The sequence below is a fragment of the Strongylocentrotus purpuratus genome, unplaced genomic scaffold (genome assembly GCF_000002235.5).
Source record: "Strongylocentrotus purpuratus isolate Spur 01 unplaced genomic scaffold, Spur_5.0 spur5_scaffold_13, whole genome shotgun sequence".
NCBI lineage: Eukaryota > Metazoa > Echinodermata > Echinoidea > Camarodonta > Strongylocentrotidae > Strongylocentrotus > Strongylocentrotus purpuratus.
In genome coordinates, this window is record NW_022145598.1 from 13,205,752 (window position 1) to 13,228,157 (window position 22,406).

Here is a 22,406-nt window from a genome sequence, read left to right on the forward strand (position 1 = left end):
ATGCTAAGATCAAATACATGCCATGCACAATTTATCACTTTATATGTATGTGTATGTCATTTACAGTTAGACAGAAATACCTATGCGATATGTAGGATTGGATTTAGAATTCTCAAGAACTACAAAGAAAAAAAAGGGGTCGGAAGTCCTAAAAAATAGTAATATAAAAATGTAAGAATACATAATTTTTATAAATATGTTTTCTTCTTCTAAACATTTCAAACAAGGCACTCAGTACCATAAAAACACAATCAGGTTTGGTGGGGGGGGGGGGTGTAGGATTGGGAAGCTAGGAATAGACTCTTTTTGCGGGGGGGGGGGGGTAGAGCTAGTCTACATCTGTACCTGGATCACTATGACTAAACACTCAAGTCATAATTGCTCATTAGAAGGTTTATGCCACTGGCAAATCCACAATGTTTTTCTAAAATCATTCAATCGTATCTTTTTAATCATAATGTACATAATTATACAAAGCAAAGTTCAAGTTACATGATTCCATTATAAACCTTACACTCTGCTTTGCGAATGTACATATACATATCAAAGGTTAAGGTACAATCAGGGGATAATAATCTATGATAAACTTCTGATCGTTTCTAGATATACATTTTAACGTCGACGGTTTAAATTAGAGTTTATTGAATCAGTTGATATTATTTGGTAAGACAATATTACAAGATAATGAGATAGGGGGTATTTCGTTGTGACAATGCACAGAGCCCACTGACTGCCACGACGAAAAAAATCACAATCATTACAGAGATCTTCACAGAAAATGGATCATTACTTACTTTTCTTGTTATCATATGGCCTCACTTCGATGTCGATGTTCCCTTGAAAATGTTCTGCTTCACTACTTACAAACTTATATTGGAATAGAAATCCCCTTAAATTGAAACTGTTTCATCGTTTGTGTTTGAATAGCTTCAAAGTTGTACAGGTCATACAACCAACATTTTTCAGACTCTTGTGGACATGTCGTAGGGGTTTGAGGGAATGAAAACAAATGTTTATCTACTACATAATCTATGTTGTTACTGGCTAATCAACAAACAATAAGCACATGTTTGACGTCATTGCCCTTTAATAACAATTGCAAATCCAAAATCGTCGTTCAAATTGGACATAATGCATCCAATGCAAAACCTATGGCATGTCAAAGGTCAACATTTTAGTTGTCCCTGTAGTTCCCCTTTAAAAAAATGAAATGGAAGCTCTTATTATCAATCATGTGAAAGAATATGTTTTGACTAATACATTGATGATACAAATCTTGCAGGGAAACCGCCTACTAATTGATTTATTTGGTAAATTATTATATCTATCCGAACTGGATAGATATCGCGTAGTCCCATATACATCTTTATGTGTACAGTTCTTGTAACTTTACCAAGACTGGGCCAAATTTCTTATCATTTTGATTATTCCAGAACCTTGCAGTACATACCAATACATATATGCTACATAATCAACCTTTTATGATCGATTCCACACGTTTCTTTCACAATGCAATCGCATGACCAGAACTGGTCTAGCCTATACCTTTAAGCGAATTACATGACAACTCATGCACAATGCAATGAACTTTGAATGTATATCATTCTTCTTTATTCCGAGTATATTCTGCCTTTGATGTATTAGTCTGAAAATGCGTAAGTGACCATACGACGTTTAGCTGGAAAGTGACCCTAATGGATAATATACAGTCACACGGCCAAACCAATAACAAACAAACACCAAACCAACCGATTCTTTGCCATTTGAAGCACTGCAATTACTCGTTCAGTGATTTCTTCGGTCTGGCGTTGGTCTCGTTGGTATGACTGGGGTATTTATAAGATATTTGATGCACATGCTAATGTCAATGACTATTGTTTGATATTAACAGAACCTCTACGTGTGTTTTTGCGTGGTGGGAGAGGATCCTTTGAAGGTACAGTTCAGGTTTTCTACCAAGGTGCATGGGGTACAGTGTGTGACGATGACTGGGATTTAGATGACGCCCACGTCGTTTGCCACACATTGGGATATCCACGTGCTTCTGCTTATTACATCAACGCAACCTTTGGCGAAGGGACAGGGGAAATTATCCTGGATAATGTGAATTGCACGGGATCTGAGTCAAACATCGCCTTCTGTCAACATAGCGGTTACATATCTCACAACTGTGAGCATCGTCAAGATGCGGGAGTCACGTGTGACGGCATTGGTAACTGTATACATTTATTTTAACTATGTTTCGAAAATTAAAGCAGTCATTAATACTTGTATATACCGAAAAGGGCCATAGAATACAAGTACGACTTACCAATCATGGTAATCAAGTTTGTTAGCGACAAACACCCCAAATTCAGCGCTGCAATGACGCACAAAACGGCGTAGAATTCAACTTTTCATCCACCACATGAATTCAAACACTTGCATTATACAATCTTCAATACCTGTATCACCGTTATCGCAAGCAATACTTAGATCTACGGCTAATAATGAAACGTAGGGCCTACCCTTTTGGTGTTATTGATGTCTAGCGACCAATTCTTCGCACACACACAATGTATGGTATCCGCGGGTATCCGCGATCGCTTAAACCAGTTTTTAAGCAAGACTCAACTATTCCTGGTAACTTGAATTTTACCCTCGAACTATCACATGGACGTGGCATATTTCATTTATTTACGGGAATGGCTAAAACCATGACTGCAATTTCGACCAATCAGATGGCTGGATTTCTTAAGTGAGGTATATAATTCATTTTATAAACCCCGGCATGTGAAGATTCTAGGCATCTGATTGGTCAAAAGTGCAGTATAGAAATTTGCTGTTAAGGGCTGGGCAGTAAAAGGAAATATATTAACTGGGCATAGCTCTACACGCGTGTATTAAGCCTCGGTCACAAATACCATTACTAACTACTACGAACACCGTACGAACGATTTTCGTCGGACCATTTCGTAAGACCTTCTTAAGAAGGCCGTACGAAACCAGCTTTCGTAGTCCGTTCGTAGACCGTTCGTGGACCGTTCGTAAGATCGCAGACTGGTCGATGGACGAAACCCTTTTATTCGTTCGGCGGCCGTACGAACGTCGTAATAACACCGCAAGAACCACACAAGCTCTTCGTAGATTTCGTCGAATTTATGCAATTAATGCCTCGGTCACAAATATCATAACGAACGGCTAGGAACGGTTACGAACGCCATACGAACATTTTTTTAGACCATTTCGTAAGATCTTCTTAAGGAGACCGTACAAAAACAGCGTTCGTAGACCGTTCGTAAGTTCGCAGACTGGTCGATGGTCTTGTCAAAGATTTTTCAACTTCGTACTAAAGAATATATTCATAAGGTGGACGTACGAACGTCATAAGAACATCGTAAAAACTAAGCAAGATCGCGTACATTTTGTAGGGTCGAGAGACAATTTCTGGAAGCCTCAAATTCTTCTGATGATCATAAGAACGCCTTAAGTTGTTCATAGAGGGCTCTTACGGCGTTCATAAGAACGCCTTTCGAATGAAGATTCGTACGGCCTTCGTTCGTACGACTCCTGGCGATCGCAAGGTGCTTGTAAGGTGTACGTACACAATTTATGCAGCGCTTTTTTTACAACCCGACGAAATATATACACACATCGTAAGATGTTCTTACGAATGACTTGAGAATGCCGTAAGTTACACGTGCGACCATCTTGTGAGAACAGAAACTCGTACGATAGTCGTAATTCTGACGTTAAAAAAACTCAAGGCATTCTTACCACACAAACAAACGAAAAATTTAACGGCGTTCGTACGAACTCCGTAAGAAGGACGTAAGAAACTATGCCCCATCTATGAATCTCTACGAACTTTGGAATTCGTATGAACGCATCGTTCGTACGAACCATTGTGACCGTATCTTACTTTATGCGTGATGAAGAGCTCTAAACAACGCTAGTTCAGATGACGGTGTACTTTTAAAACATTCATGGTTTCGTGAAAACGCGTTAAATACGCAAGGGCTAAGACACTGGATGTAAGGGTAACCAGTACAAAATCCCTGGGTAAGCTAAGGACAAATTATTTATTACTTTGTTTACTGTGTAAGTAAATACAAACAACTCTCGGATTTAATAGTGAACTTCGTCAATGGTAGTAGGTTTCATATAATTGTAAATAATAAAGTTGTATGGCATTTTTTGGGTGGTGAACAAAGGTAAAAAGGCACTTGTTTTGGTAATATTTTACTCGTCGTGCCAACTCCTAAAACATGTTTATAACTCGTGCGATATAACCGCCTATACACTCGAGGCCATATTCCAATATTACATAATTACCTCAACGCTGGAAACAGAAATAAGAACAATGCGGTGAAGCTAGTTTTAAATGATAATGTGCTTTACAAAAAGAAAACTACATAACTTTGAGAAGTGAAATAGTTTCAAAACATGTTTCGGTAGGCCTACAAATAATTAGACTTTTATTAAAAATTCAAACATATGAATTAACTCTACGTTATCTATATGGTAGCCTGTTTATTGCTTTAAAATGATTTACTACCCCTTTTCCCCTCTCTCCTCACATTTCCTAATCGCTTTTCTTTTTCTTTTATCTACAAAAGTGGACGCCTATTTGCGAGACGGGAGCAGTAGTAGAGAAGGTCGGGTCGAGGTTCTCTATCAAAATACACGGGGTACCGTTTGCGACGATGGCTTTGATCTGACTGATGCGCATGTAGTTTGTAGAATGCTAGGTTATACCTTCGCGGAGTCCTTTTCATGCTGTGCGGCATTCGGCCCAGGGATTGGTGACATTTTCGTGGATAATCTCCAATGTTCGGGAGAGGAAGTGACGATTGGACATTGTATACAGAATCCATTTGGAACGCACAACTGTGAACACAGTGATGATGTAGGAGTAACGTGCATCAAACGTAAGAATGATAATACTAAAAATACTATTAATAACAGAAGCCAACATCAAAGTCACAGCACATTATGAATGGTGTCTGATAAGAAATGTGTGTAGGTAATGGGGGACACCAGGTCAAAGATTTATTATTAGTATTATTATTATTATTATTATTCATTTATTGGTATATAATGATCGACCAGCAGCACAAGGCTGAAAGAGTCATTTTACAAAGGTACAGTGATGTCAATTATATACATGCACAATAGTATTACGAACACTAGACCTGCAATCGTGGCACAACGATATGCGTGCAATGACGGGCGAATTGGCACTAACGGTCGTCTATACTAACATTATCATAAACAGTATAATATGGGGTCTAAAATGCCCCCTTGACAAATTATAAAAACATTTCAAGAAAAATATAGATCGTTCTGGGGGCCGAAAGCGTAAACCCGATATGCCCCATAGACAATGCGAGTAATGCATGGGCGGAAAACGTACAAGATCTGTATTGTGACCGGATTTAAATTGTTTTGTTTTTTCACTCTTTATGTCTTTTTTATAGACCGTATTTGGGATTATTGGAAAGACAATTTCATGGTGGTTATTGTAAACCACTTTATTCTTTGCTATGATAATCCTATTGAAACACGTGATGCAAAAAAAGATTTACAGGACAAAATGGCGTCTTAAATGGCCCCCTTGACCAATTTTAAAAATCCGGCCTTAGGGTGCCCTGCGTAATGCAACTCGTAATGTCACTGCCAATTTTCAAGGAAAAAGAATGACGTTTAGGGGGCGAAAAGCAGTCTGAAAAAATGACGTCATAGCCGATACGTGTTATAATTGGGCGGAAACTCGGCGGAATTCGTATAGTGATCCTTGTACAAATGCGATTTACTCACAATTTTCTGTGATAACGTATAACGTGTTTGGTATCATTCAGAAGGGCACTTCATTGCGGTCAGTTTGACACCATTGTCATCTGCGCGCAATGTACTGCACGCATTAGACGCGCTATTACGTAATGCACAGTAAATTCCTCATTTTTAGCGATAACTTTGTGCTGACGTCATTGAAATTTACCAAACTTGGCAGACCGTTGTCACGTATATAGATACATATGTCTGTCAAGTTTCATTGTCGTAGGTTTAAGGATCGTAAGTTTAGAGCAAGTTGAAGTTATTTTGCAATTTTCTTGAAAACTGCATATTTGGAGGGCAATTTTCTCAAATTTGGTCAATAATAGGGTATATAATTTCGTATATGGCTGGAAAGGGCATATCTTCAAGTATCTAAATCCAAAAAAGGGTACGGGTTTGCCAAGCCATAATGGAGATACGGCCACAGAAAGAAAGCCAATTCCCAGAACTTTAGAGGGCGCTATTTATGTTTTGCATAGCCATTGGAGCATGAAATTTGGCATGGCTAAGTGCAATTATGGGATAAGGATACGGTGATACTTAAATACAAAACGAAATTTAGATGAGAAAGTTATGGCAGTTTTAAGATTTTTAGGGGTCGATTTTTCAAGAATTTGAGAGATTTTTGACGGAGTAGGTTTCAGATTTGAATTTTGAGTACGAAGATGGCATTTTGAAGGTCAAGTTATGCGTCGCAGATGAAAGAACATCTCTTAGACTATTTAAAGGAATTTGTTAGAAGTTTGTAGGATCTAGGATAGTGGAGATAGGAAGGAATGAAGAAAGGCCTTAAAATGGACCAGAAACGGACAAAATGGCGCCTGGATGGTTATGCATGAGTGATTTCGAAAATCGAAAAACTAGGTGACCTTGATGAGATGTTAGAGACTATGCCCATGAAATTTGAACAAAAATGGACATTAGAAAAGCACCTAACTAGGAATAACAAACACTATGTGCAAAACGAATGCGATTTTCTGCAAAGAAGAAGAAGAATATTAATGGTGCAGAATGTGAACGAAAACAAGGATCGACGATATTCGTCATTGCAAATAGTAAATAAATCTGTAACATAATGACAATAAAGCAGAATCATATTGCGTTTGCTTATGTACATAACGTAAAATGATGTACTAGCAGATGATATACAAGAGCAGGGGAAGGTAAATGGCTCATGAAAGTGAGAGTGATAAAGCGAATGGAGTAGAGAGAGAGAGGGGATGGGAGAAAAGGGGAGGTACAAAGAGAGAAAGGAAGAGAGAGAGGGAGAGAGAGCCGGGATTGGAATGATCATAATTAAATAAACATATTATTCCTAATTACATGTAATACATTAATGAAAATTAAGAGAGTCAGATTTCGGCGAGACAACAATAATCATCATAAGTCCAGTAGATGCTAGAAGAGAGAAAAGGGAAGGTTAAAAGAGAAAAAGAAGGAGAGAAGTTTAAAGAGAGAAAAAGAGGGAGAGAGAGAGATGTGGGCGTTTGTTGTGAATGTCGAGTATGCCGAGGACAGTCAATGACCAGATGCTGGTTGGTCAATTGTCATTGCACAGGCATATTTTGGGCCGCATTGTTTTAAAATCGTTTAAAAATTACAGTAAGTTCATTGGCTGCATATATCTCTTTCAAAAAGTGTTTGAACTAACCATAACAATCCCATTTTCATTTAAATTGTATTTAAAATGTCTTGATTTGTAACGGTCTCTAATTACCTGCACATGCAGGTAAAGAGAGACCTTTGGTGCTGACGTCATCAATCATTGTTATCTTATTAATCAGTTAAATCATGCCCATAGTTTTGTTACCAAATGTAGAGAAGAAGTTACTGAAGAAAATACAAAACTTTCTGTATGCGTAAAATTTGTCATGTTTATGTAAATTATGTAAATGTGCTTAAGGGTCTTCAATTCGCTGTACCTACCCTAATCATAGTTTGCGAAGTGTTCAACAAAAGTTGTCCATCAAATTTTCGTGCTGAGTCGTACATTTAAAAAAAAAATTGAAAGGCTAGTAATTTTTAGTGTTGAAACGGGTAGGGAAGTTATTCCGTACTACGGCACTTTGACACTACCGATTCGACCAATTTGATATGCCTATACGTATAGCAATTACTGATTTAAAAAAAAAATCTTAACTTTTTATTGTTTGTCCAATTTCATTTAAACTTTCACCAATCTGTTTCTGTATTTTTGCTGCTTCCTTTTGAGGTATTTTACTCCGGTTGGTCTTATATATTTAATTATGTACCTTTCTATATATTTTGTTGCCATATCGGCCACATTCAGACCACATATATACACCATTATTTTGTTTTGATCAGTTCCTGTGCGTCTTGTTGATGGGGCTTCGCCTAATGAAGGCCGAGTCGAGGTGAACTACCAAGGATCATGGGGTACAATCTGTGATGACTCTTGGGATATCAACGACGCTACCGTCGTTTGTCGAATGATAGGTTACCCTGGAGTCTCTTATGCATTGGTGCGCTTCGGAGAAGCCACAGGGGATATCTTCCTCGACGACGTCGAATGTGAAGGGTCAGAAACGCACATCGCACAATGCACACATGGCGGCTATGGGATCCACAACTGTGATCATTCTAGAGACGTTGGTATTATATGCAGCGGAGCAGGTAAACTTACAATTTACGAAAACGTGATTATCAATTAAAAAAAAAAAGGAAAGTAAAAACGTGCATTTAAAATCTTCCCCGTATTAAAGGCGGCGACTTAAAGAGAAGGTTGAGTTCTGGGGAGGTGAAAAAAAAACATCAGAGACAAATTTTTCCTGAAAAGCATGGCTCTTCAAATACCTTCATATTTTAAATATGACATGTAACAGCTTAAAAATAAGGAACACGTTTGTATGCCTCTTGTTGTGTAGTCCCATAAACATCTTTCTGTGTACAGTACTACAGTGCTTGTTACTTTTATCAAGGCTGTGCCAAATTTCTTATCATGTTAATGATTCCAGAACCTTGCGGTACACACCACCATGAAGTACACATCAATATTTATATGCTACACGATCAACTTATTTGATCGGTTCCACACCGTTTTTTTCACAATGCAATCGCATGACCAAAACTCTAATTAATCTTTCAAGGTAAAGACCAGTTTTGGAAACGCCCCCCTCTCAAAAAAAAATGAAATGGAAACTCTAATTATCAATCATGTGAAAGAATAAGTTTTGACTACTACGTGATAGTACAAACTTGAAAGGGAAACTGCCTACTAATTGATATATATCAGTTGTTTAGTTCATTAGAATCATTAATAATATAAAGATTGCTAAAAGTATTGATTTCTTTATTCTTGTATGTATTTATAATTTATAAACTTAATTGTATGAGTCTCCGGATTTTTTATTTAGTATGTTTTTATTTACAATAAACCAGAATTGATTTGATTTATTTTGATATTTGGTAAATTATTATATCTATCCGGACTGGATAGATATAGGGTAGTCCCATATACATCTTTATGTGTACAGTGCATGTAACCTTACCAAGACTGGGCCAAATTTGTTATCATGTTGATGATTCCAGAACCTTGCAGTACACACCAATACTTATATGCTAGATGATCAACTTTTTCTGATCGATTCCCCAACGTTTCTTTCATAATGCAATCGCATGACAATGACTTGTCTATATTTTTTTAAAGCGGCTACAGAAAGAAAATGCTTGTGAATCATGTACTTAAAAGCACAAAATTCATCATTTTCTACTTCGAAGGTTTAATTTCAAGTGTGATTATATTTTGTATACCATCATCCTAATGTTATTGCTTACTTTTTATTCCCTCAGTGGCGGATTTGAACCAGCGCTTCATGTATATCATGTAAAAGTCTTCATATACATAAAAGCCCTACTTGTACATATCCAGCCGCAAATGGGGACTATTTAGCGAAAATTTCAATGCTTTTATAAAGTATGAGAATGCGCCTACATGCACATTCAGATAAATTCGCAAACGTTTAAAAAAGGAATTTTTAGACAGTTAACAGTGAGTAATTTGTACAAACCAAGATAACACATTTCAAAAGAAGGCAGCTGGACCAATTTAACACAAACGAAAACAGAATCTGGCCTAATACGGCGCCGACTGAGTGCGCAGGCTTGAACGTTTTAAGGAACTTGCTATAGTAGGCGTACGATCTGTCGCCTCTTTAACATGAATTGGCCAAATTATTATCTAAAGCCATGGCTGTAACATTGTTTGGGTAATTTTGTTTCCTTATTTCGTAATGATGATTTAAACATTCTTAATGAAATCCATTTCGTTCATTTTGTGATTTCCACTTGCAGCTGAACTCAAGGTTCGCCTCGTAGACGGACCGGATGAGAGCCAAGGTCGTATTGAGTTGTTCTACTTCGGGTCATGGGGTACTGTCTGCCATTACAGCTGGACCTCGTTGGACTCAGAAGTGGTCTGCAGAATGTTAGGATTCGTCGGGGCTATAGCATATTCAACCTCCTCATCATACGGACGTGGGACAGGGGAAGTGTTACTACGTTGGCCGAGATGCTCTGGAAAAGAATCGAGTCTTCTTGAGTGTGATCCATATTATGATCTGGGTAACACTGGGTGTGGACATACATACGATCTCGGAGTTTCATGCTTAAAAATGGGTAAGAATTAAACCATATTTAATAGTCAAGAGTTTCGAGAGGATTTCCCAAGGTATAACAGGACTAAAAGTCACGTACCGCCCCTATGTGTACAATCGCGAAAAAAATAAAATGAGCAAGAGTTAAGTAGGAGGACAGTCGAGTAGAGAAGCAACGTACAACAAAAAGAAGAAGCAGAAAACCCTGATATGAACCATACCCCTACGCTAAGCCTACGAGCCTCTCTCATGGCGTTTCACTAAACTACACGCATTCTCAAGAACACCCTTAATTTTTTGTTGGTGAATAGGACCAGGATCTCTTGGCCTCGGGTTTGGGTCAACATCACCTGCCAATATATTCCGTAATTGCATTCAGTACCTATAGAGCAGGCAGCTTAGCTGAGAACAATTATGAAAGGACAAAGCAGATCCATTGTTCAATTGATAATGGAGTGTCCAAAACGGTATTGTCAGTAGAGTCAAGGATGAGCAAACTTGAGTATGGTGCACTTACAACTTGGCCGGGCGAAGTGTAGTGTAGATTTCAAGAAACAAGTTTGAAATGTCAGAAATTATACCACTTTTCCAACGTTTCTAGGAGGCACCAAATCACTCAACAGGAGTCAAGCAAGGGCTTCATAATAATGTTTGAACAATCCATGTTAAATTAAAACTCAGTTCTCGTTCTCCCTCATTTAACTGATCTAACCTCCTTCTAGAGCTTTCGCAATTATACATTTTCGTTTTGTTTTGTATCTTTCTTTCTTTTTACCTTCTACTATTCAAGTTCCTCCATTTTTCCTCTCTTTTAATTTCCCCCCCTAAAATTCGATAATTTTTTTGCTACATATTTTGTATATTTATTGATTTTCTGAGTATACTTTGTTCAAGTTGTATTGTCAAACAGCATCTGAGGAACTAACACTTCAACAAGCTCTGCTACAAGCTAGTTCCTCTTTTCTCGTGCTATTTCTTTTATATTTGTTGTTTCATTACTTTTTTTAAAAATATACTTTATATTCATTGTATTGTTTTGCATGAGAAATAAAATCATTTGAATTTGAAGAAGAAAGATACAGAACAACTGCATTTTGTAGAAAGCATGTTTAGCATGTCCTGTCCAGCAGTCCAGTACTTAATCTGATTATGTAAACATACCTTCCACAAAAGCAAAGATACAAACAAAATATATCAAAAACATACTTTTAAAGAATATTTATCAACAGCAGATTGATTTACGAAGATTTTCCTTATGCATTTTTTTTAATACCATATCCGGACACCTACCCCTGGACATCCACACGACGGATAACCACCCCCAGTCAACTCCCCCTAGGACAACTTCCCCCTAGGGCAACCACCCTCTAAGACGACTACCCGTGGGACAGCTGTCCCCCGGACAACTACCCCCTGAACAACTACCCCCTAGAACAATTGCCCCCGGACTATTACCACCCGGAGAAATACCCCGGATCAACTAACCCCTGGGAAAGTTGTCCGGGGGGAGTTGTCCTAGGGGGTAGTTGTCTGGGGGTAGTTGTCTGGGGGTAGTTGTCCGGGGGTAGTTGTTCCGATAATGGGATAGTTGTCCTAGGGGGTAGTTGTCCCGGGGTAGTCGTCTAGAGGTTGGTTGCCCTAGGGGGTAGTTGACTGGGGGTGGTTATCCAGGGGGTGGATGTCCAGTGGGTAGGTGTCCTAGAACCCTTTAAACACTCCTCAACGCAGTGAACGATGAGGGCACTATATTTACTGTACGTTATAAGCTGTTTTCTAAGTATTTGCTGGCAGTTCTCGGTGTTCACAATTTGTGTTTTTATCTGAAACACGGGGCATCCAAATACAAAGCGACGACAGCCCCCCCCCCCTCCCACTCCGTGAACGGAGGGATACCATGCGTGTTAAAAAAATGTCCGGTAAAGGGGTACTTTTTTACGCACCAAAGTCCGGCTCGTAGTACACAAAAATCCGGCCCGTATTGACTTGAAACACCGGACTTAGGGGGGTGATTTCAAAAGGAGGGAACATGCATATGCGTACCCTAAATAACACTGAGTGAAGGGGGGGGGGACGCACGCAATACCGATGCGCATGGGCGTAAATCCTTACGTAATACCTATTGTTCAGGGGGGATGAATGAATAGATCATCCCCCCCCCCCCTGAACAATAGGTATCAATTGCAGATTTACGCCCGTGCCGATGCGCATTCCGCGTGCCAATTTTTTAATATTTGTTTGTATCTTATCTACCATGAAACCTCCCGGGAAGCCCTTTGGCGTTAATTTGAACACGTTATTTGACATTCATACAAATATATACAGTTAGCAATAGGATTAGCCCTGTAAATTATGAACACAATATGTAATAACCCTTACCTTGATATTGTTGTCACATTATTTCAGATGATCTTCGGGTTCGTTTGGTCGGCGGAAAATCTGACAAAGAAGGCCGTGTTGAGATTCTATACCTTGGTACTTGGGGGACAGTGTGTGATGACAACTGGGACCTAAGTGATGCAAACGTAGTTTGCCGAATGCTCGGCTACGAACGGGCGGAGAACTTCTCCTGCTGCGGTGCCTTTGGACCAGGACCTGGACCTATTGTTCTGGATGAAGTGGAATGCGAGGGTACAGAAGCAAACATAGGCCATTGTCGAAGAAGTGACTACGAAGCCCATGACTGTGATCACTCGGAGGATGTTGGCGTCTTGTGCATCGGACATGGTAATTGCAGTTTAAACACAACACAAAACGAGACAGAACAAGAACAGCAACAACAACGTTAATATATTACTAGCAATTAATTGTTGTTTAATATGAAATTTTATTTCCGTTAAATAAATTTTGTTTATCCCAAGGAATTCTTCAAGACAATTCTGCATTGTATTTCAAAAAACACCGTGTACGTAGTCCTTAAAATAACTTGTGTGGATCTTTCGGCAAAAGTTATGAAAATAATTATTTAGGAAAGAATAATCTTAATGCTCCACACAGAGAATGGTTATTGAAACGTTATGACTCTTCTTTCAGTCCACACCAGTGACTATAAGCAATATGCTTCGGGAAACTTGTACATGTATATACACTTCTGTCTGTTTCACCATGCGAACCTACACAACTCGTAAATTGCAAAGGCAGGTCATCTGGGCTGACCGTCAGTTCTGTCGATCTGCTACTGGTACCCTGTAAACCAGTACTACCTGTTCCAGGGCCGGGCTGTCAGCTGCTATTTAAAACCAACATCTCTTTAAGAGCTCACGAGGGGTCTGATTAGGAGGGTAGCTGGATACCCCGGTAGAAATAAACAAACAGAAATATACCTCTAAGGGCGTATGAGCTCATTGAAGAGCCATCGTCCATCCAGCTGCATACAGTATTGTAAACAGTCTGAGGACGATATACATATATACCGTTTTGATACGCAGTCAGGTAGAACATCTACTCCTCTAAACTTTTCGCAAATAGATTGTTTGAACCATTTATAAAAAGGGCAAATAGCATCGGAGATAAAGTTTCTCCTTGTCGCACACCAATGTTACAATCAAATAAAGAATAAAGATTTTTCTGAACCTAAAAGTACACATGAGTTACCCTGAGCGTACATATGCTTAATTACATGGAAATAGTTACCATCAACATTATTTTAAAGTATTTTATTCTAAAGAGAACTCTTGTCAACCAAATCAAATGCCTTCTTGTAGTCAATACATGCACAATAAACCCGTCGGATAGTTTCAGTAAACGAATCACATGTTACCGCGTTTCACCAATCATTTGATTAGGATATACGAGTGAGTTGTAAAATAATTAATTAACGATATGCACGTAACTAAAGGCCTGATTCATATTCATTCATTGAATTAACAGAAGTGAGCCAGGAATCCTCTACAACCATGACAACGAATGGCAGTAAGATTGGTCTATCCCAGCCTGCCACATATGGTCAGTTTAGTTTCAAGTTATTATATTAGCCTACAAATGCTTACCATGTATATATCATTAACTTTTATTAAATTCTACTAAATGTTATATATTCCATTCATTTCCGTTGTGTCTTGGACGGATTTAATTATAAGTCAGTAACACGATCGCGAACACTCCCGACGGACCATCATAAGGCAATTAGCTTTGCGTGTTACCTATTAATGACCGTGGTGCATGACAATCACGTATTGCGTAATCAGAACATAATTTCTTATTGAATATATAACGATGAGGTATTGAAATTCTCCTCAAGTTCATTTATTGAAAGTTTCTCCCCTCGTGGCCAGTGTATTATTGACACCGGTCGGTGAAAGAAAATGTTCACTTGACGAGTGATACAATGGACTTGAAAAAAGATTTGAAATATAAGACGATGTAAATGTAAAAAATATGTTGTTCAATACTAGGGGAATGACATCACAAACAGACATCACGAATAAACGTTCGATAGTGATCTCCATAAAGTTTTTTACCTCTTTAAAATGACATAAACATTGTTTGGTTTTCTTCAGACTTATTGTGTATTTTTTTCTGATTTGTTTTTATTTTATAAAAAGCAGCTTGTGGTAAAAAAGATTTGTTTTTTCTTTGTTCGCTTTTACTAGAAGTATGCAATATATAAACTTCGAAGTATAAAACAAATATAAGAAAATAAATATGGAGAGTTTCAATGAAACATTTTTATAGTTCAACAAAATACATTGATTTTGGGTCCTGTCGGACAGTGATAGATGTTTTTATATGAAGAGAATTAGGAAAAAAACTGCTATAATTACGAGGTACACAGTCTGTTCCAATTGTATTTAATTATTTAGGATCAGTTATTATTCTAGTTTCCAGTAACCAGTTAGTTGCAATTGTTGTAAATGTTTAATACAACGATACGAATAACATTAATATATACATGTACAATGTTCACATTGTTATAGGTCTATCAGAATTGGGGTTTCGTACGGTTCCTAAACATTCCTTCCTTTATACGATGCACATTGATGTGCTCTTTGTATGTTGGCGGTTGATTTAAAAAAAAATGCCAATATCATTTCTTTCCCAGGTTTAATAGGGTTCCTCTCTGTTGCAGTTATTGGTATCCTGTTGGGTTGTATCATCGTGACAGTAATGATGCGGAAGTATAGGTATGTATCATAGCAAAGCACGTTACATTGAGAATTCATCTAGCTTGTTATTATTTTGTAGAATAATGTGAAAGTTGAGTGCTGTTATTGTTAAACATTTGTTTGTGAGCTTTGCTCGTTTTTGTCAAGTTAAGTTGGCAGACTATTGTATGGCACCTAAAAGAGATGACTCTTCGCTTAATACTCTTATTTTCGAAACAATACGAGTTAAACTTAAAAGTCTCGGCCGCGTTTTCAATAAACTTCAAAGACATTTTTAAACAGATGTTACTACGTTCACTCGTTTTTCACACAGTATGAGCCCGTTTGGCAACATTCTCCAGAACGTAGTGAAAACTAGTTTGGTATGATGGGGGCTTAACTCAGACAGAATCTTAGAATATCAACTAAACCTTTAATAGGGTAAAATCCTTACCACCAATGCCCTTTACCAATGCAAAGACCTTTCTCTATGCAAAAACATAAGAGATAGTTAAACATTGTCGTGATTGAAAAATTTAATGAATACAGGCCCTGGACTTCACTTTCGAGATATAATATTCATTATAATGTGTGCAGTTCACTATAGCTCTGTGCATTTCCGTGTGCAGTGCATGCACAGCTGACTTAATTTCAACAAGACTGACAAAGTCGATTTCCTTCTAAATGGTGATTACAAAACCTGTATTATACACCGATTCCCTTCTTCTAAGTAATCAACCTTATTTCAATTGCCCCCAGACAGTTTCTTCCACAATGTCAATTTCATTCATTTATACATGTATTTTAAAATAAAAATTCAGGTAACTAGAGAAAATGCTAACTCTCTTTCACTGTCATCTTGTTGTCACTGTTAAATGCAGTTAAGAAATATGATATGGTTTATTTATCTGTCATGTTTAATTGGGTCTCTACATCTGCAGGAGATCAGCAAAAGAAGCTAGTAGTCAGCAACAAGGGAAGTATCCTCAGACAGCCAATCAGAACTGTTACAACGGACCACAACAGGATGGGGAAGCTTACATGGAACTTGACGCTGTCCCTCACAAGCTACCAAAAGGATCTTCACGTGATCGGGGTGAAGTATTCGAAACGCCACGACCTGCTGACAAGGAAGATGCTTACGAAAATATGAAGATGTAAGAAGGGGGAACATTTTAATGATAAATCTACCATTACTCTTCTTTCCTCACTCTAACTCTCCCCTCTCCATCTCTCTACTCTTACACACTTTCTCTCTCTCTCTACCCGTCTGCATTTTTCATGTTCTACCAAGTTTTCTCTGTCCTCTAGTTATCTTTCGCTCATCTAAAAATAAATATAATTTCTGAAGAACGACGTAATTCTGTGATCACATATTGTCAACCGATGTGTAATTTATTCACCTGTATATTTGTTTATTTAAAGCCCCCCCCCCCCAAGATTGAATTCAATTTAAATGCATTTTATGTCTGCTACAAAGCATTATTGTTATTGTTCAATTTGTTTATGTTAATTATGTTCTTTCTACTTTGTACGAAATTCTTCAATTCCGCCAGTTGGCTCCAGATGAATATTTAAAGAACCATTACTAATATTGCTACTATACTACTACTACTACTACTACTACTACTACTACTACTACTAATGCTGCTGCTGCTACTTCTACCTTTAATGCTACTACTACTACTACTACTACTACTACTACTGCTGCTGCTGCAACTACTTCTACCACTACTGCTGCTGCTACTACTTCTACTACCACTTCTCCGACTATTGCTTCATTGCAAACCACTTATTCACAGCACTTAAGGATAGATACTGACATTGCATAAATTTCGTATACGCATCATATCCACTTAGGGCGTCCTCATGTTTGGAAGTTATCATGAAAATCTTGCTAAATGGGTAAGATGTTCAAGGGTAAGATGTTCATGTGGATGTGTTTAGTATAGTGGTTCATTCACTTGACTCCCAATCCAATGGTTAAGGTTTCGTTTGTTCATAGTTGCCACTCTCCACCCAGATGTTAATGGGTACATTTATTTTACAGCGCTTCTTTAATTTTTTGGCCGTCGGCTATTGATTTTTGTAATGTCTGCTATAAATTGAAGAAGCCTCAATTATTGTAATGTAAAATAATTTTAGAAGTATCAACATTCTGTTATTGTGTTCTTAATTAGTGCAAGTCTTGACTAAATGAATATATGGATATCACTTAGCTGTAGGTAAAAATATGTGCCAATAGTTATTATGTTTCTGCTGTTTATCCCTTTTCTATCATAATATTTTAATCAAGATTGGTTTTATTTAGAGTAGATGTAAATTCTTTAATAGACATGACATAGAGTAGTATTAATTCTCTGCATCCCTCTCTCTTTGTTATTGTGTGTTTTTGTTATTATTTCCGTATAATAAAATGAGATAAAATAAATACAAATTAATCATACAGAGAAAAAGAACAAAATACGGCTGGTAGCCCATTATGAGCTGCAACTATATTGTTGCTGCTGGTCTCGATTCATGGGGTTAGTTTATACAATGTATGCATTTTAAGGACAACGTTTTATATTATGACTTGATATGCTTTTGCATTACTTTTTTCTTAATAATGTATGTATATATACATATATATGTGCGTGTGTGCGCGTGTGCATGTGCGTGTGTGTGTGTGTATGTGTATGTGTTGAAAATGCTTAGAGAAACTATGACAAACGAGATGCAAAGTGAAAATAGTAAAACAATTCAATTTACAACGCTTGGTGGTATATACAAAAGGCATGGATTAAACTCACAAGCGCTTTCGATGTATTCTCATCAGGTCAAAGAAAGTGCCTTTGAAGCCTCTTTTATGTTCCAACTAGCGTTGTGAAAGGATACATTTTTTACTAAACATCACTTTATTGATACTTCAGCAATAAAGGAATCGAGAAATTATGAGAAAGTTACACAAAGAAAAGGAGAAAATAATAAGATGATTCAAGGACTTGACCTGAATAGTGGTCATAATTGTCCTATAACCCTTTTTATTTCCATTGTCAAACCAATTAATGACTGGCTGATTATAACTTATCACTTAAATTTAAGTGCGTGATCGATACGGGTTATTTACTGGTCTGAATGAGCTATAGATACTGTCGTTAAGACAGCAATGGTATGTATTCGTAATAACAACACCTATTTGCCCCATGAATACAAAAGCTTGAACTGCGCTTGTGGTATATTTGATTGACTTTAGTAGTTTACTTGCTGACTCGTTAGTTTCGATATGACTTACGAGCCTGAGAGAATGTCGCCATAACTAGCACCTGTAGTATCTTCTATTCCAGAAACCAAGCATGGGAAATCAGTGTTATCGCTAATTTGATATTAACAAACAGCTCAGTGTACTTGTGGAGAACGATCATGATGGTTCAACTCACGATGGATTCCTTGACGCGAACACTCTTGATCTTGATAATAATATTTTTGGGAGGTATCGTGCACAGTGTTAAAGTGGATATCCCACTCCGTTCACCACAGCCAATCTATAGATGCCCAGTCAAGCTTCATTTCTTCGCGGCTAAGTGCGCTCATCTCAATCTAACCTCAGTTCCCCAAGACCTACCGCATGGCCTGCTGGGCTTATCCATCCATCATAACCAATTAACAGAACTTGGAAACAGGTCTTTCCTGAATTACAACCAACTTGAAACATTGAATGCTGGTAATAATATCATTGCTTTCATTGATAGTGGAACATTCAAACCTCTACCACAATTACAGGACTTGAAACTAGATCATAACCTGATTACTTTTCTACCTATCTATTATCTTCAGAAGAATGCTCATTTATGTATAATAAATTTATCACACAACAACATCAGTAACATATCCAACACTTTCGTCAGTACTCAGAAGTGTGAAAACTGTTATGGATGGCGGAATATGTCGGCAGTAGATCTATCCTTCAACAAATTTACAACTATAAATCAGGATGACTTTTTACCTTGGAGAAATTGCTCTGTCGATAAGTTTAATTTAAATGATAACAATGTGACGTTTATTCAATCTAAGGCGTTTGGACATTTGCCCAAATTAGGTACTCTGAACATGAACAATATCAAGTTAGCTACTTTCGACGTCCGGTATTTCATGGGCCATGTTGAAATCGAGCGACTTCTGATTGATTCTTCAGGCATTAAGTACATTCATCCAGCGAACATATCGTCGATGCGAAAAGAAAATGTGCCACTGATTAAAGACCTTAAGTTAGATTTAAACATCTTAAAACATATTCCAGGGTTTGCTCTGCGTGGTCTGGAAAAACTGCAAGTCCTGAGCCTTGGAGGAAATCGTATATCTAACATCAATAATGAATCATTTTGTGGCTTACATGCACTGGTAAACATAAATTTGTATGGGAATAGAATACAGTCACTTCCACGCGCCTCGTTCGCTTGCGCCTCAAACCTCAAGAAAATTGATTTGTCACGTAATAACCTCGTGACATTAAATCCCCAATGGTTTGACGGATCATTGTTTCTTCGTAGCCTGGTGATAGATCAAAGTGGCATCCGTAGCATTACGTTCAGACCATGGGAGGTAACTAATCTTCAGACTCTTGTTCTTACAAAAAACTTTATAAAAACCCTTTATCATGAAACCTTCACTGGGTTGGAAAATTTGAAAGCACTTAATCTTTCTGGCAATGCCAAACGTTTGCGAATATTAGGGGACGCCCTCACTTCAGTCGGTTCCTTAGAATTATTCGACATGTCGCATTCAAATGAATTCACCATGAAAGGTTCGTTTAAAAATATGCAAAATCTACTTAATCTGGATATTTCATATAGCCCGTTGAAAATTTCATCAATTGACCAGTTTACGAACACACATGCGCTGAGGGTTCTCAATATGTCGCGGTCAAATCTCAAAGTTAAGGATTTAGTTGATTTAAAGACAGGAACATCGTTGTTCTCAGGCTTGGTCTCCTTGCGGATTCTTAAACTACGGCAAAACTCTTTAAATACCACGCACGCTCTTCCTGGCATATTTACCCCGCTTAGAAATCTTGTTGAGCTAGACTTAACAAGTTGTTGTATAAAACAAGTTGCCTCAAGAACATTTGCAAACTTAACGACCCTGCTTCAGCTTAGTCTGCAAGACAATGACTTAACCAGTATTCCGAAGGACGCTTTTCAAGGTTTGCAAAATTTACAGGTGTTGCGGCTGCAGAATAATTTAATTAAATTCATCCATCAAGGGCTGTTTATGGGCACAAATGAACTTGAACAGTTGTACTTACAAAATAATCACATTTCGACCGTAGCCTCCAACACTTTCATGCCGTCAAGTTTGATTAGATTCAATATTGCATACAATCCCTTGACCTGCGATTGCCAACTTGCCTGGTTTAGACAATGGTTGAACGAGGTCGAAGGAAAAATAGATCTTGCTCCCAAAAATCAAACCCGTTGTTCTAGCAGCTCCTTAAAGGTGTTGGTCAATCAAATAATTTGGTCGTTCCATCCGGATGAATATTGTGGCATCAATACCATGATTATCGTTTCCGCCTGTTTTGCGCCGATTTTAGTTTTAACCCTCGGTATACTCGTGTATCTGAACCGATGGTGGATAAACTATAAGTTGTATCTCCTCAAGTTGGCCATCGTTGGTTACCATGAGATCACTGAAGATCGAAATCCGGAGGACTATGAATTCCAACTCAACCTCATGTTTCATGACGACGACGAATGGTGGGTAAATGACTGCATGAAACCTTTTCTGGAGCAGAGGATGCCTCATCTGGAGCGCGTCATATTTGGCGATGCTGATCTTCACCCAGGATCGTTCTACTTGAACGCCATCTATGACGTCATCGAAAACAGCCACAAGACAATATTGTTGCTTAGCAACCAGTCTGTAGATGATACCTGGTACATGACCAAGCTCCGTATGACAGTGGAGCACATGAATGACACCAAGTTGGAGAAGGTCATCCTGATTTTCCTTGAAGACATCGATGATGACCATTTACCGTACCTTGTTAGACTCTTGCTGAGTCGGAACAAGCCTTATTTGTTGTGGACAGAGGATGAAGAAGGTCAAGAGGTCTTCTGGGCAAAGGTCCAGAAGAGCATGAGATCAAACCGGCAAATGAACAATGTTATACCCGTTTAAGAAGAAGGTTGAGTTCCGGTCCTAAGACTTTAGTGTAAAGTCAGCTGTCCGAAGCAATTACCATGATTGGGAAAGGTTGATCATCGTTATACAAGGTAGCACACATAAGTGGTGTTTACTGTGATGTTTTGAAATCATGCAAATGATAAGAAAATCGAACAGTTGTGTTGAAAGTCTCTAGCAATGAATACCATGAACACAGAAGTGTGTGTATTGGACTACAGAAATATGTGGCATGACAGGTTAAATTGTCCAAACTCTTCAGCTGTTTTTTGTGATATTTCGAATGTGAGGGCATTTGAAGAGCGACTCCTATCGATGGACATTTCTACGGTGATACTCTCACAAAATTACGTTAAAAAACAAGAAAGCTTGCAATCATTTTCTCATATTTGCAAAAACTCAACCTTTTCTTGGATTTTACATACGTATGGTGGTGTGACCATAGTTCGCGTGTGAACTTCATTCGCCGACTGTTCCATATCTCAAAAAAAAAATCGGTAAGATTTCGAAATTCTGATATCACCAAGGTTCTGGAAATGTTCATTTTGACAGACAATGTCATCAAAATTGTTTGTCGAAAGTGACACCAACTGATTGTTTGATATACTGAGTTGCAATTTATGCAATTACCTTACCTTCGTTGAGTTGCTTTTTTTTTTTAATCGCTCGAGTGAACAAACTCTTGTGTGCAAATTAAGTTCTCGTTGTTTTTATGATCTTTTCTTTAGCTGTA

General features: G+C 37.9%; 2 protein-coding genes across 2 annotated transcripts; both read left to right on the top strand.

Annotated features, from left to right (window-relative positions):
- The first annotated feature begins 1,651 nt into the window (after positions 1-1,651).
- LOC582301 (deleted in malignant brain tumors 1 protein-like) lies at positions 1,652-16,672 on the top strand. The gene is made up of 8 exons (XM_030983528.1): positions 1,652-1,655; positions 1,892-2,212; positions 8,143-8,451; positions 10,129-10,452; positions 12,834-13,154; positions 14,298-14,372; positions 15,469-15,550; positions 16,453-16,672. The coding sequence occupies exons 1-8, from the start codon at positions 1,652-1,654 to the stop codon at positions 16,670-16,672; spliced, it is 1,656 nt and encodes a 551-aa protein (XP_030839388.1).
- A 2,798-nt stretch (positions 16,673-19,470) lies between these two features.
- On the top strand, positions 19,471-22,295 carry LOC115923003 (slit homolog 2 protein-like). Its single transcript, XM_030982947.1, has one exon. It carries the CDS (start codon positions 19,601-19,603, stop codon positions 21,668-21,670), a length of 2,070 nt encoding a protein of 689 aa, XP_030838807.1. The 5' UTR covers positions 19,471-19,600; the 3' UTR covers positions 21,671-22,295.
- Positions 22,296-22,406: the final 111 nt, after the last annotated feature.